General features: G+C 47.9%; 1 protein-coding gene and 1 pseudogene across 4 annotated transcripts in view; both read right to left on the bottom strand.

Moving 5' to 3' along the window:
* LOC147628868 (carotenoid 9,10(9',10')-cleavage dioxygenase-like) overlaps nt 1-14,580 on the bottom strand; it is a 40,962-nt gene extending 26,382 nt beyond the window's left edge. Inside the window, exons 1-7 of one of the 4 annotated variants that reach the window (XM_086812037.1) lie at nt 13,881-14,580; nt 13,400-13,470; nt 13,256-13,270; nt 12,485-12,596; nt 12,262-12,361; nt 11,988-12,050; nt 11,797-11,907 (exon numbers count right to left, since the gene is read on the bottom strand). In XM_086812037.1, coding sequence (XP_086668163.1) covers nt 11,797-11,907; nt 11,988-12,050; nt 12,262-12,361; nt 12,485-12,596; nt 13,256-13,270; nt 13,400-13,470; nt 13,881-14,138 — 730 coding nt within the window. In that variant the 5' untranslated portion in view covers nt 14,139-14,580. The remainder of the gene's footprint in view (nt 1-11,796; nt 11,908-11,987; nt 12,051-12,261; nt 12,362-12,484; nt 12,597-13,255; nt 13,271-13,399; nt 13,471-13,880) is intronic. The other 3 variants (XM_086812036.1, XM_086812039.1, XM_086812038.1) reach the window with 3 other exon arrangements.
* On the bottom strand, nt 3,984-6,791 carry LOC147628869 (uncharacterized; annotated as a pseudogene).
* Nucleotides 14,581-15,440: the final 860 nt, after the last annotated feature.

Genomic DNA, 15,440 nt, shown 5'->3' with positions numbered 1-15,440 from the left:
CAATGTCCTCAGCGAGACTGGGATCTGTAAGTACCCTCTCTGGGATCCTCAACTGCAAGCTGGGCTCCCGGGTCCCCTCCTCCAATGCCAATATAACTGGCGCATGATCTGAAAATGAGGTGCCAGAGAGAATGCCGACGGAGCCCCCTCGCTCCCCTAACCATTCGCCCACATAAAAGCGATCAATCCGTGAGATAGATTAGTCCCTCCCTGCCGGCGATCCGACCGAGAGAAACTAAGGCTGTCCTGAGACCGGGAGAAAGCCCCATGCTGCCATGCATCAGTGATCCTCAGTGACATGCAAAACCGGTCCCAAGCTGCAAGCTCCGTGCCGTGCACTGTAACATGACTGCCTCCCACCCTATCTGCCGGGTCCTCAAGCATGTTGAAGTCTCCCCCAACACACCAATGTGCGGCCTCTGGCAATGCATCTGTAACCTGGGTCCAGAACTCTGCTCTGGCACTAGCATGATTGGGCGCATAGATGTTGAGCACACCCAATAGCTCATCATGCATCCTCAGAATGACATATTGTGCTCTACCAGGCACAATGATCCCTCTATCCACAATGGCCTGCCGCCATACATCTGCAATAACCATGCATACTCCTCCCTGTCCACCCAAAGGACCAAACCCTGCAGACCAAAAAGTGTCCCATCTACCAGGCATCACCGAACCATATCTCCGGATCCTGCTCTCACCCAAGTGGTGCTCCTGCATCATCAGAATATCAATGCTGCCACCAACCAGGCATCTCTGAAGCTCCTGCCTCAAGCAGCCTCGATAGCGTATAAAGTGTGCTCCGCCAAGGCCCTGTACATTCCATGAGACGATCCTCATGGATGCCCTGCTGAGGTGGATGCTGTCTCAGCCGTACGGCGGGCCTTCGCAAGCGGCTTGGATGGAGAGTAGTCCCCATCCGAACGGCTGCGAATCTGCCCACCCGGTATACTGCAAGAATCCCGGATCAGGCGCCAGTGGCTGTGGCCCATGGCGACTGCCTCCTGCTCTGACAGAGCAACCTCGTGTATACTAACATATCCAGGGTCGCGTGCCAAGTCTGCCACTATGCGCACGACCAAATGACGAATCCCTGAGGTATCCACACTCCCGGGATCCAAGAAAAAATGAGCCAACTCCCAAAGTCGGCCTATCACATCTGTCACCTCCAGATCGCTCATGTGGTGCGAAAACTCAACTGCCTGAGTCTTCTAAGTGCTGAGAGCGAGCTCTAGAGTCCACTCCCGGTCACAAGGTCCACAAAGAGGGAACGAGAAGGCCACCGCTGAGTCTAGTGCCTCCTCCCCACGGGCCGGAGGTATCACTACATGAACGCGAATGGGTGCTGGCTCATGGGGGCCCTCTGCTCCAAAAAGCCGTGTGAAAGTATAATCAAAAGCCTCCGAGCGCTGTCTAGTGCCAAGGCGACTCAGCCGACTGCGGATAGATGAAATCCGTGAGGCCCTAATCGGCATAGGTCTCCTCTGTGATGCTCGAGCGAGGTCAGTGCTCAACGCTCTCCGGACTGCAGGTGAGCGCCAGGGAACTGCCAGGGCCTCCCGGGAAGGTGAGGCGGGCGGAGGGGGAGGAGGGGGAGGCGAGGGAGGTGGAGAGGGAGCCGCTGCCGAAGCCGGAGCGGAGGCGGGAGGAGGCGATGGTGGAAGCGAGGCGGAGGGAGGGGACGGGGGTGGGGGGGGTGAAGGAGGGGGAGCTGGCATCTCCTGGTCCTCAGTCGCTGCAGGGGTCTCCTCCTGTAAGGGAGCAAAGCTGTTCCTCACGGGAACCCAGTGAGGCTGAGACTGTGGCTGCTGCTGCAGCGGTCTCTGGGCGTGCTGCTGTGGCTGTCTCCCTCGGCGGCGCCCCTGTCCAGGCTGCCACTCCGAGGTCTCTGTGGCCTGAGCAGGTGTCCCGGAGGCAGCCTGCCGAGCCGAATCTGTGGGCGGGCCATCAGTGGCCTGCTGCTGTGGTGCGGGTCGAGGTCTCCTGCGAGGGCAGGCCTTGGCCAGATGACCGACCTGCCTGCAAATGAAGCACTGGTTCGGGAGCCCCGAGAACTCCACTCTCTGATCTATCCACCCCCCCCCCTATCCTAGGTAGCTGAATGACCTTAGGAAGGGAGGAGATGTCAGACACCAACACTCTGACCGAAGGTAGCCCCGCTGCTCTGGCCACCACTGAAGCAGCTGAGGGGCCCGTCTCTAGTACCGAGCCCACCAATGCTCCGAGCCTGGAGAGGAGCGGAAGATACTCCCGACGGAGACCAGGGAAACAAACTGTAACATGGAAGAGGCGCTCTCCCTGCTCCGCCGCTGATGGGTCAAATCCATGCTGCCAAGGTCTGAAGAAAGCCCGAGCACCCCTGATGTCAAGGGGACTCATGGCAAGGACCTTGGCAACGCTCTGGGCAGCCTCGAACTCGATCTGATAATGCCCTTGGCCCAGAAGCTGTACATCCAGGATCTTGCCCACATCTGCAAGAAGGCGGGCCTGAAGAAGATCCCTGATCTCCCCTCTGCTGGGGCGAGTGCCGACTATACGGCAGATGGTGGAATGAGCCTGGAGGCGTTCCACCTCTGCGGTGAGGCTCGCTTCCTCTTCCGGCGAAAGAGAAAGCCTGATGGGGGTGACCTCGGGGGCGGGCGAGGGGCTGCGGAAGAGTCCCTCTGAGGCGGGGCGGAGGCGGGGCGGGAGGAGCCTCCATCAGAGTCTGAAGCTGCGGCGAAGGCGAGGCGAAGGCGGAAACCTGCTGGAAACGAACTGCACACAGAGAGGCGGGATACGGAGCGAAGAAAGAGAAACAAAACCCCAAGGGGGGGGGGGGGGCGGAAGCTAGAAGGAGAAGGCGAATGATAAAAAAAGAAAAAAAACCCCAAAAAAGGGGAAGGCGGGTGCTGCGCGCAACTGGGAAATGGAGGAAGCGAGCGGATGGGGGAGGATGAGGCGCAGCAGAGTGGGGGCGCGAAGGCAAGGGGGAGGCGCGAGGAGATGAATCGAAGCGGATCAAAAAAAAGGGGGGGGGGGGGGGGGGGGGGCGCAACAGCGGAAGCAGGCGAGGGGGGCTAGAGAAAACCCCGCGGCGGGCAATGAAGGCGGAGGGGGGGAAGGAACGATGGGCAGGCGGGAGGGCGAGCAGGTAGGCGGGAGCGGCAAGCGCAATGCAAAACGACGGGCAGGGGCGACGGGAGCTTCAGCGAGCGATGATCCGAACCGGTTTTGAGGACACCATCTATTGCTTTTTGGGGGGGTTTATCGCCCAAAAACCATTAAAACGGGTTTTATATTAGTTTTCTTGCCAGAAAGATCTTTTCCACGGTTTTCTATGGAGTGAACATTGTGTACTTGTGCATCAGTGGGTTCAAGGCATGGTCTATCTAATGCTACCCAAGTTTCATTCGAGATCAAATTATGACTTGATCCCATATCTACTAATGCAATGCTCGTTGCATGGCCTTTAGCAGTTGGCTCAATGTTTAGTTCTTCTTCGTCCAAGAGGGTCACGGAAGCCAGGTTGACATGCAACAACCTCTTTTGCAATAATTGGTTGTAGGAGTTGTGGAGATTACTCATGGGAACTTGGACTACTTGAACTTGGATCTGGACTTGGACTTGATTTGGACTTGGATTCATTGGATTTGGATTTGGATATTGGATCTAGTACTAGCCCAGTGAGAGATACTTGTGGGTCATCCCCATGGTGTGCTTGGCATCCGAGATCTTGTGCCTCGGCATCGACATCGACATCAACTTGGATATCGTACATCGGCATATCTGTTTGTTTTGTATTCATTGATTATATTGATCCTAGCCAGCATGCCCGTGGATTGTTCCTGAATAAATTCCTGAAAGGGGGTGGGGCAGAGTCACATGGGGACGGGGGACGGGGAAGTGCCGTCCCGGGGACGGGGTCGGGAACGGCAAAAAAAAACCTCTTTTTTAAAAGCAATTTAGGAGTTGTATGCATAACATACATATAGAGACACACTTTGAACAAAATTTTACACCGAATAGACAAAAAAACAAGAGTCATTTTGAGCAAAATGCGCTAATAAAACATCGATGGCACACTGATTATGTGATTGATAGTCTGATAGATACAAAGAGATAAGTACATGCCTCATGGGCAGTGCTGAGTGAGGGTTACAAAAAAGAGTGGGTACAAAATAGGGATACTAGATACATCACAATAGATCATGGCCATTGGCAGTGGGCACAAAAAAGGTGAGATGGCTCAAGGCTCAAGAGTCAAGCCTCAAGCTCCTGAAGTGCTAGCCTGGCGGGAGGCTTGGAAGTCGAAGTCGTCGATGCCATTTGAAGCCTCCTCCTCCCCCTTAGGCTGTAGCTCCTCCTCTACCTCCTCAAGATGCTCCTGAGCTGCAGGATCCTGCTGTGCCATCTCCCATTCGGTGAAGGGATCCGCCTTCCCTGTTGCTGTCGCACATAGCATGCGCAAGTTAGCGCTCACAAAAACCAAATCACTTGTCCTTTGCACTTCAAGGCGGTTTCTCTTCTTAGAGGCAATGTGACTGTAAACGCTCCAAAGTTGCTCCAAGCAACTAGAGCTCACAGCCTGGCTAAGGATGCGAATAGCCAAGCGCTGCAACTCCGGCCCATCTGATCCGTAATCCTCCCACCAAAGAGGAGACCCAATCTTGAGGCAGTCAAGCTGTGCATCTAAACATCCAAAAGATCCCTGCCGCGTCCTGTACTGAGATAGCTGGTCTCTGATCTTCCGCCTGATGGTAGGGTCGGGCTCTAAGCGCTCCAAAATGATCCGCCATCCCCTGCTTACTTCCTTGTCGGCCTCTTGCTTTCTGCCCTGGAACTCTGGATCAACCACAAAGGCAGCCGCATGAAGAGGGGAGTAGTAGGAGTTCCACCTGGACTCACATAATGAGTGGATCTCCTCAAACTCGGCCCTGTCTGGCACAAGCTGCTGGAGTGACTCGATCATGCGATCCATGGCCTCATAGACCTTGCCGATACATGGTTCACGGCCGTCAATGACTCGTAGAAGGTGAACAATAGGCTTGACCAAGGCATCGAGTGTCTTCACCTTCTCCCACCAAGCAGCATCGTCGGCGCGATCTCGGCCGTTCTCCCTGTTGCCGATTTTGACTGCGGCATGGCAGAAAATTCATCACTAAGGAAAAGCCCTCTTAGGGCTCCGCCACATGTAGACAAGCGGCCTAGCATGAGGAAGTTGTATGCAAACCTTGTCTCAGAATACTTGAGGAGGGAAAGAGTGCTCCTTTTAGAGAACTCATGTCGCAGCCTTTGGTGGTTGAGGACAAAGGATACAAGCTGGTTAGCCTCCTCAATGGTGGGTGCAATCCATGGCAAGGCACCTATGTCTTTGAGGAGGTTGTTGAGACAATGGGCCATGCAAAAAGAAACTCTGATGGATGGATACATTGACTCAATAATGCTCCCGGCTGCCCTATTTGACGCCTCTCCATCCGCTACCATGCCGACCACAAGCTCCGGCCCAATGACCTCGATCGTGGACGCCCATTCCGCGGCAAGCACATCCACGGCCTTCCCAGTGCCACTCGCATCATGTGACTCGATGAAGTACACTTTGCCCCTTGAGTAGGCCACCACTCCATGGATGGAGCGCTTGCGCGTGTCACTCCATCCGTCTACAATGAGAGAGACTCCGTTAGTCTCCCATGTTGCCTTTGTATCCGCCACCGCCTGCTCAACGGCCAACTTCTCCCTATCAAGCAAAGTGGTGCGAATCTTTTCCGATGAAGGTGGCACATAAGAGGGGCCATATTCCTCGATCTTTGTGGCCATCTCACGGAAGTAAGGAGACCTATTTCAAGTAAGGAAAACCATGTAGCATGTTAGCTTTTTTTGGCAATATGACAAATGCTTTGAAGCATGAGACATTAAAAAAAAAAAGAGTGAAGAGAATTGAGTCTCGACTCTCACCGTGCTGCTTGAAATGCAATGTGGTCATGGTAGAAGAACCTAGCCACCGACCTATCCACCTCATCCTTCAATTTTGGGTTCCAATTCTCGTTAAGAGTGGATTGATGGCGGATGGGAATGGAGGCACCCGATGTGGATGGAGTGGACTTGAATGGTTGAGAGCTTGAAGCAAGATTTGGGTTCCTCTCCACCTCCATTCGCGTCGGTTGCTCTCGTGCTCTCACCACATCATGAGGATCAACGGCAACATGTCGCCCTCTCTTTGCCGCCTCGGCCGCCTCATAAACCTTGAGCTTCTCAAGAAGCTCCGCTCGCTTCTCGGGAGTAACGCGTGCGCAAAATTGCACTTGATGACCGGCCTCGTGCAAAAAGTGAGCTCGCACTTTGTTGGCGCCGCCACTTCTCTTGTAGGAACAAAGCTTGCAATTCCATGCCCTTGAACCACCGCCCACTCCACGACTAGCGTAGTGGACCTCATCCCACCATGACCATGTGTGCACCGCCGGCCTCCTTCGTGAAGAGCCCGCAACGGAAGATGTGGCGGCGGCGCCTTCACCTTGAGATGCCATGAATGATGATAGTGTGAGAGAGAGGGAAGAAGGGTGCAATAGAGAGTTGCAAGTATTGCTTGACTCTTGAGGCTTGCAAGTCTCAAGAGGGATGGATCATGGAACTTGGAGAGAGAGAGAGAGAGAGAGAGAGAGAGAGAGATGGCTTGGAGAGAGAGAGAGAGAGAGAGATGGCTTGGAAGTTGGCACAACTTGGAACTTTGAAGTTTGGATTTGGAAGCTTAAGGCTTGAGAAATGAGTGTGGGTGCAATAGAGAGAGTGCCTTTTTTTATAGCTGGAAATATGCCCGTTTCTGCCCGTTTTCTGCCCGTTGGAGACGTCCCCTCACCGCGTCCCCTGCCCGTCCCGCGTTTTGGGAACGCGTCCCCGGGACGCCCTCATGCGTCCCCGTGTTGCACGGCGTCCCCGGCGCGTCCCACCTGTCCCCGGCCGTCCGCGTCCCCGCGTCCCGCGTCCCTATGGCCCGTCCCCGCGTCCCCGTGTGACTCTGGGGTGGGGCCTGTTCCCCGCTCGGTGTGGTGTGTTGTGCAAGATCCCCATTCCCTTCTCTCTCTTGGACACATGGTTGAGACTGTCACTGCACACCCCGTAGGCTTACAACTAGCCTCTACTATGATGGTTGATCGCATTTTTGTCTACAACACTTTATGGAGAGTTCTAACACTCCTTCACTCCTCAACAGAAGGTTTCTTTATTTCTTTAGCCTCTTGATGGCTCCACCGTCCCTTTATCGGCTGATTTATGTACTATACCGGCTAAATGGAGGTTGTACCAGCTGATTTGAGGGTTGTACCTACTGTACCAACCATTGTACCTACTGTACCAACCATTGTACCTACTGCTGTAGCCCTGTACTTGTTGTACCAGCCCATTTACTAGTTGTACCAGCTAAATGGAGAGTTGTACTTGTTGTACCAACTCTATCGCATGAAGACCCGTGGAGTTTGGGGAAGAATCAGTACCCACACGGAGGTGTATGGATTATATTGTTGGCTTGGCATTTCTACAGCCTGGGTGCCAGCTGAATTCTATGGTTGTCTCGTGCTAGGCTATGTTATGGTTTGTATATGGATAATACGGCATCTCCCGTGGGGAGAGTAAGGCCCTCAAAGCTTGTACATGATATTTTCTCCTTCAATAATAAAATACTCGAGGGGGGGGGGGGAGCCATTCCAGCCTCTATGCGGTGTCAACTGTGCACATCTCTCTTTTATAGTTCTGTGGATTAAGTGGCACATGTGTGAAGGCTGTGGCCATGTTTAAATGTTTTAATATGCATTGATGGTATCAACAAGTGTGTCAAAGGCCCTAGCCCCTAGTCCCCTGGGCACCACGAGTTACATTGGTATCAAAGTATAGGCTTTCTTAGAACCGGAGGCTTCCTTCTATCAATGAGGAAGAGAAAAGATCTCAAGTGGGGACCACACTTACCGTCATTGCTGTTAAGCATGGCCAACCGCTTCATAGTCTATGAAGCAAGAGCATGAGCATGAGCAGTAGACAGCTTGGTCTAAGGATTTATGAGTTCACAAAATTTATCTTGGAAGTATGGAGTTGGCTTTATGTGCACGTGTTTAGCACTCTTTCCATATGGATCTCCAATATTGTAGATTATATTATCAGACTTACAAACAAGGTATATGGAGATATATCTAGGGATATCTTAAGGATATGGTGAGGAGAGATTTCTTTTGGCTTCATGACCAACCTGGCAAAGAAAAGCTAAGTATACTTTGAGTTTGCAAAGTTGGTACTTTTGCTATTTATGAAGTGTTTTTGATGTTCACTAACCCTTGTATAGCCATGCAAGGAGAAAGGTGTTATTGTTTGCCTTGAAATGGTTTCAAGGAAACATTTTTTAGGGCTCCCTTTATTTGGGATGCATTGGACTTATGGAACTCATGGTTCACATACCCTTTGTAGTGTTGTCTTTTCCTACGTGATCTCATGAAGATTGTTTCTACCATGTATAGGTGGAACAATAGAGAGCAGATGAAAGGGAACACGGACACTTCAGAGAATAGTATCAAGCACAACATACCTTGTATAGTGTTTTCTTGTCCTACGTGCTCTCCAGAAGATTGTTTCTACCATGTGTGGGTGGAGCAATAGAGAGCAGATGGAAGGAAACATGGAAACTTGAGAGGGTAGTATGAGTTGGTGGCTGAAATGCCTATAAACTATGTGTAGCAAAAATGCTTATGGAACACCACGCTATCTATGCATGCGAGTGATTGTTTTTTCTTATTACTAGAGCCCACCTCTCATCCAAGGTGTGTGGTCAAAGTACCAACACAGAGTGCAGGTAGTGCATAAACATAGTCGCAATGTTAAATATTGTGTGAGACTACTAGAAATTGTGGAACCATTGAGTAATTGTGAAAAGTTAGCCGCCCTATCAGATTCGGTCTCACACGAAATCGAAATGATACAGGTAGATTATAACCTCATGGGCGAAGAATACATTGCCCGTGAGAGCTCTACCCCACCTCTGGGTGAAAAGGATACGAAAGAGTCATGTGGATTGATGCCTTGTTGGCAAGAGACTTATTTGTCTTGCCAATTTATTTTGGGACAGCATTCGAATATCTGGACTTATGGGACTGATTCGTCTCGCCCATTTATTTTGGGTCATGATTATGACATTTGGACTTATGGGACAGTTTTGTCTCACCCATTTATTTTGGGACATGATTATGATCTAGACTTATGGAACTGTTTAGTCTCGCCTATTTATTTTGGACATGATTTTGATATTGGTATTATGGAGACTTATTTAGTCTTGCCTAATTATTTGGAACATGGATTCTTTCGGTTATATTGGATTTTTGAGACTGTCTCGTCTCGCCCACTTAATGGGGACATGATTATATCTTGGATATATGGCTTGAAGCTTAAAGTTACAGACAACTTTTAAGAAGCTGGGGAGGATGTCACGAGCCTAGACATTTCCCAGTATGAAAGAGGTTTGGTGGACTCCAGAACATCTAAATATTTGAAAAGTACAAGCTTTGGGAATGGGGAATTATCCTGGAATACAAAGGATCACACTCCTAAAATCTAGGAGGGTTAATAATTTTGGCTAAACTCCAATGAAAATTCCGTTCGCGTCATTACGTCTCAAATTGAGCAAATAGTGAGACATGCCAAAGCACATTTGGCAAAAGGTCTACAAGTTGGGATATTTTTTAAGTTAAACATTATGGGAGAACCCATCTCTTAGATTGGGACATGTGGCAATCAAGTGGATCAAAGTGAGACAAGTGGCCTCACACTTGTCAGAGTAAGTGGATCAAATTGAGACAAGCGGCCTCACACTTGTCACTTCAGCTATTGTGTGGCTCTCCACTTCTCATTATAGCCTTGTCTTGCCATTTTAGCCCTTTACCAGCTAATTTATGTACTGTACCGGCTGAATGGAGATTGTACCGGCTGATCTGAGGACTGTACCTACTGTACCAGCCACTATACTTGCCGTTCCAGCCAGCCACTGTACCTACTGTACCAGCCATTGTACCTACTGTTGCAGCCCTTGAACTTGTTGTACCAGCCACTGTACTTCAGCCCATTTACTAGTTGTACCGACTAAATGGAGGACTGTACCGGCTGAATGGAGAGTTGTACATGCTGTGCCAGCTCTATTGCATGAAGACCCGTGGTGTTAGGGGAAGAATCAGTACCCACACGAAGGTGTATGGATTATATTGTTGGCTCGGCATTTCTGCAACCTGTGTGCCGGTTGAATTCTATGGTTGCCTCATGTTGGACTATGTTATGGTTTGTATATGGATAATCCGACATCTCCCTTGGGGAGAGTAAGGCCCTCAAGGTTGTACATGATATTTTCTCCTTGGGTAATAAAATACTCCAAGGGGGCGGTCGGCCCCAGCCTCTATGCAGAGTGTCAGCTGTGAGAACTCTCTTTTACAGTTCTGAGGATTAATGCCATATGTGTTAAGGTTGTAGCCATGTTTAAATGTTTTAATATGCATTGATGGTATCAACAAAAGTGTCAAAGGCCCTAGTCCCCTGAGCATCGCGAGTTACATTTCCAATGTGATGTTTGGTAGAAAATACACTATCAAATGACCTTGGAGAGACTGGCTATTACATCACCCATCCATAGGTCCTCTCCAAAGCATCCTCGAGATTGAGGCTAGACCAATACATACGTAACTGCTCGCCCAAGCCTTGGTGTCCTAGACCCATATATATCGGAATAGCCCAAACCATGAAAACGGGATAGTGGGGGAGCAATAAGGGCTATGTTTTGCTAGGCAAAGAAGTTGAATACTGCCCCCAAATGGTGAAAATCCAATAGCCAGAAGTGCGGCTAGCTTACACTCCACCCTAAGTAGCATCTGGGTGTTAGGCTTAAAGGTACACAAGTGACGTGCACACTCTTCCAAGTGTGATGTGGACATGCTTCTACCCATTGGCCAACTCAAAGGTTGAGTACGTGGCCGAATTTATGTGTTTGTAAGGGCTATTGTGCTAGATATTTGTAATATTGTCCAGGCGCCCAATGAGCAGCCCAATGTGGATAGAGTTATTGGGTTATTGTGTGAACACACTTAGTTGGACATTATTATCAAGGTTAGTAGAGTTGGTAGCCAACTCACCAACATTAGACACTCTAAATAGGAGTCTAGGCCATAGCCATATTCATTCATTGATCAATCAGCCGTCATTAAGTCATTGAGAACTCAAGAGCAAAGTTACCAATGAGTATCTCTCTTCAGCATTGTACATACTTGATGTTAGTAATACATAGTAGATTAGGTCATCTCTCTCTATTGTGTATCGGCATGAAGAAGCAGCAGTTTGTCCATGGGCTTAGGCGCTAATCGCAATTAATCGATTCATAAACACGCTTCCACAAGCACTCGTGTTACACACAGATGTCAGATGAGAGTGTCCATAAAAGTTCACTCCAGTAGCTCCTTAGTTAGTGACTTACTAATACTCGATCAATACTCAAGATCCCAATACCGAGCCGCTAAGTCTAACTTCACCAGTGATGCTAGTCTGGTTATGTCATGGTTACATAGTGTAGCAAGTCCCAAATGCTCAATGGCAACTTGCTTCAGCTTTGGACTTCTAATACTAAAAACCTGCCCATGTTTTGCTGACATTTAAGTGTTGTTTAATCAGGACTAAACTTTTGCTCCAACCTTGGACCCTCACATAACCCCATGTAGCAATCATATTTCCAACAACTAGATTGTGAAAGGAAACCATCTGTATGATCTAATTTATCTATAGCCACAGAACGATAAGTCTAGTTTATACCTGTCGATGGGTCCACTTTTGGATGTGCCGTAAAAGGATGTGTCAACCTCTTGTCATAGTCCAGGTAACCAACTGTTTGCAAATCCCCGTCTTCCAAAACTCTAATCACGTCTGCGTCAATGGCATGACAAATAATTATACAAGACAAGGCATGCATCTCAATCAATTCATTGAAGATGTTCTGGGCTTACAGGGTTTGTCAGCTTCTTGGAGTGCTAGAAGTCTTCCATTGTGATAAATCATTGCTGTATTGCCTGCTCATAGATAACCACCCATCACTATAAAATATTAAATAGCTTCAACGCTATTAAAGTGGCAAGAGCAGTGATAAAATTTCCATTTCATTCAGGTGGCCTTTTAATACACAATATTAATCCTCTATTTTACTGCAAAGAGAACACTATTAGCGAGAGCAAAAGTGCTAATGACCCCAAAAAAGGGCCTTGAAAAGTCTACAAAACTTACCTGTTCCCATGCCTTGAGACATATCCAAGACCTTCATTTGACACCGAAGGCTAAAAATTTTGGCTATTAGGACGCCAAACATGCCTTTCAAATCACCAATCTGCAAAAGAGAAGTGCACGACTGAATCCAAGACTTCAAAAATCGTGTTCCAATATGAACACAGCTAAAACACACACATGCATACGCACACGCACACAAGCAAGCAAGCAACAAATGGGATACCTTTAGAAACTTAGAGGAACCGAAAAATTCTTCCTGCCTGAGCTTTGATGTTTGAATGAAGCGTGAAACATAGGTGGCTTTCCCATCCTTGATGCGCAACCCATGCAGCATCCTGCAATAAATCATAATATCATATCTCAAGAAACACGCGTTGCTTAGTCTCCCACTGCGTAGCTATGGCTGAGGTTCGGAGTACCGAGGGCTAGCTATGGCTGAGAGCAACACTGTGTGTTGGGAGGGGGGAGGAGGGAAGAGTGAGGACCCGTTCATGGGTGCGCGAGTGAAATCTCTCAAAAAAGGAGGAGACACATATACGCCCACATCTACAAAAGTGCATCAAAGGGAGCATATAGCAATGCAAAAATATTGATATAAAGCATGTAAACTGTTGGATTCTTTGGCATATTTACCCAAACAAATCCAATAGTTTACATGCAGCAATGCAAAAAGTGCAGCAAAGGGAGCATGCAGCAGTGCAAAAATTGCATCAAAGGGAGCACTCAGCAGTGCAAAAATATTGATTGAAAGCATGTAAACTATTCGAGCATGCAGCAATGCAAAAAGTGCATCAAAGGGAGCATGCAGTAATGTAAAAAGTGCATCAAAGGGAGCAGGGAGCAGTGCAAAAATATTGCATGTAAACTGGCATATTACCCAAAGTTGAGGTTTAATCAAGTTTAGTCTAAAGGGCACAATACAGCTTGAGGCCAAGGATAGGATGATAACCAAATGTAAGGATGATAACCAAATGTAACAAGTTGAACAACATACCCATCTCCATCAAACCTGTAGAATCAAAGCCAAGATACAGACATTAAAAATGAGCATTAGTGTTGCTCCTAGCTAAACCCCCAAACAAAGCATAACATCAACTTAAACCCCACATTCATACCCAAACCCAACAAGAATTTTTACCAGTGGTAGCCAGCAACTGGCTTGAATTTCGGATTGGGCCCCACACGCACAAACTCTCCATTGAGGCAGCTCTGGAGCAATGTCACAGACATTTATTTATTAGCAACTAGAGGGTCTAGACCCATAAAACAAGAGGGCATCTGTTTTGGAATATGATGTTATATACTACTAGGAGCCCATATACACATACATGCATACATACCCACAAATGCACACGCATATGTACATACAAGCATACGTATGTATGTACATGCACACAGATACAGACTTACATAGATACATATATACATGTGTACACATACACATGCATAAAATGCATGCATGCATATGCACGTGCATGTGTGCGTGTGTGTGTGTGTGTGCATGTGTGTGCGTGCGTGTGTGTGTGTGTGACCATGAATTATAAACATAAATGCAGACTTCTTCCTTGATTTCAAAAAAAAACAAAGGCAATCCATTAAATGACCCAAAAGGACTCAACTGGAAGATGGCCAACAACTGGAAGCTCAGTGCAAAGGTCTGATTCTGGCACAGGGGCATAATTGCCACTCAAGTAGTGGAAGGGTTTGGATGGGGCATGGTAGAAAGCCCATGTGGAGAGCTTCTCAACGAAGTCGAGGACTCGGGCTGCCTTGTTTTTGTTGGGGTGAGGGAATACTTCAGCAACAGGACCAGGTGGGAACCCATCGGACGAATCTGCACTTTTGTCTCCTTCTCTTTCAATGGTCTCTGCACCCATGGATGTGAACTTTGCAGCCAATGTAAGTAGCTACAATTGAAGTTGATATGATTGGCAGAAGTGGGTCTGATGAACACAGATGAACTACATGTAATATGTCATTAAAGACACTAGTAAGCATTAAATACACTAATACCTATATTATATAATGGGCACTATTAAGTGCAATTGAACTGAATGCAGTGGGATACTAATGGGTACAATTTGATTGAATGCCACTGGCAGATGTGGGTCAAATAGGCTAATCAAGGGCTCAAACAGCTGTAGAGACTTTCTTCTGCAAAGCAGTAGCCTAATCCCACGTGTTGATCATAGGAGACGCCAATGCAAACCCCTTCAAGGGCAGGGCTAAGAACAGCTAAGACATTGATTTCTCCGATTTCGAGCAAAAGGCTCGACTTTTTTATGAAAAAATACGAATTTAAATTTAGAAAAATGCTATAAGGAATCAAGACGTGCCTTAGTGCTTACCGTCTCCAAACAATGATCTCCAAGAAGAAAACGACACGTTCTTGAAATGTCTTTACACACTTGGACATTCAATGGGCGGGCGAACACGCGATTGTACACACTTGGGTATCATGAGAGCAGTGGAAATGGGAGTTTACACTTTGGGCGGTAGAAATGGGACTCCACACACTTTTATGTGTTTAGGGCATTTGAGAAGAAATGCCATTTTAGGCTTGCACCTCGCAGGTATGGTGGGCAAGGATTGAACCCATGGCTTGTGTGTTCCTAGCGTTCTTCCGTACACACTTGGATCAAGTGTTTCGTGTAAATGGAACTCAATTATATGACCACAAGTACTTGTACGTAAAGACCATGAGTACTTGTACGTAAAGACCATGAGTACTTGTAATCTTCTTTGTTTGAATTTTCGCTGCCCAAGTGGTGAGTCCTATTTTTGCAACACACTTTCTCCAGGTGCCAATCTAAGCACAAAGACCATGAGTACTTGTAATCTTCATTGTTTGAATTTCCGTTGCCCAAGTGGTAAGAGCAGATTTTTGCAAAACACTTCATCCAAGTGTGTAGATTCCCAATCTATGTGCTTGTTCTCAAGCAAGAGAGACACTTGGTCAACAATCCCATTGAGAATCTTCGTTTTGGGCATCCTTGTCTTGTAGGTGCCATGCCAGATCCTTGTGGTATCGATATTGATAGAGGTATGATGTCAAGCTCACATGGCATCATCATCTCTAAAGGTTTCAATGCTTATTTTAAAGAGAGATTTTTTAGATGAACAAGTTAAGCTGTTGGATTGCTATAAACAAGCTACAAGTGGCTTAGACCCGCTAGAGG

This window comes from Cibotium barometz, chromosome 18, assembly GCF_041138505.1.
Source record: "Cibotium barometz isolate CiBa-2024 chromosome 18, ASM4113850v1, whole genome shotgun sequence".
Classification (NCBI taxonomy): Eukaryota; Viridiplantae; Streptophyta; class Polypodiopsida; order Cyatheales; family Cibotiaceae; genus Cibotium; species Cibotium barometz.
This window is presented reverse-complemented; position numbering and strand designations above follow the sequence as displayed.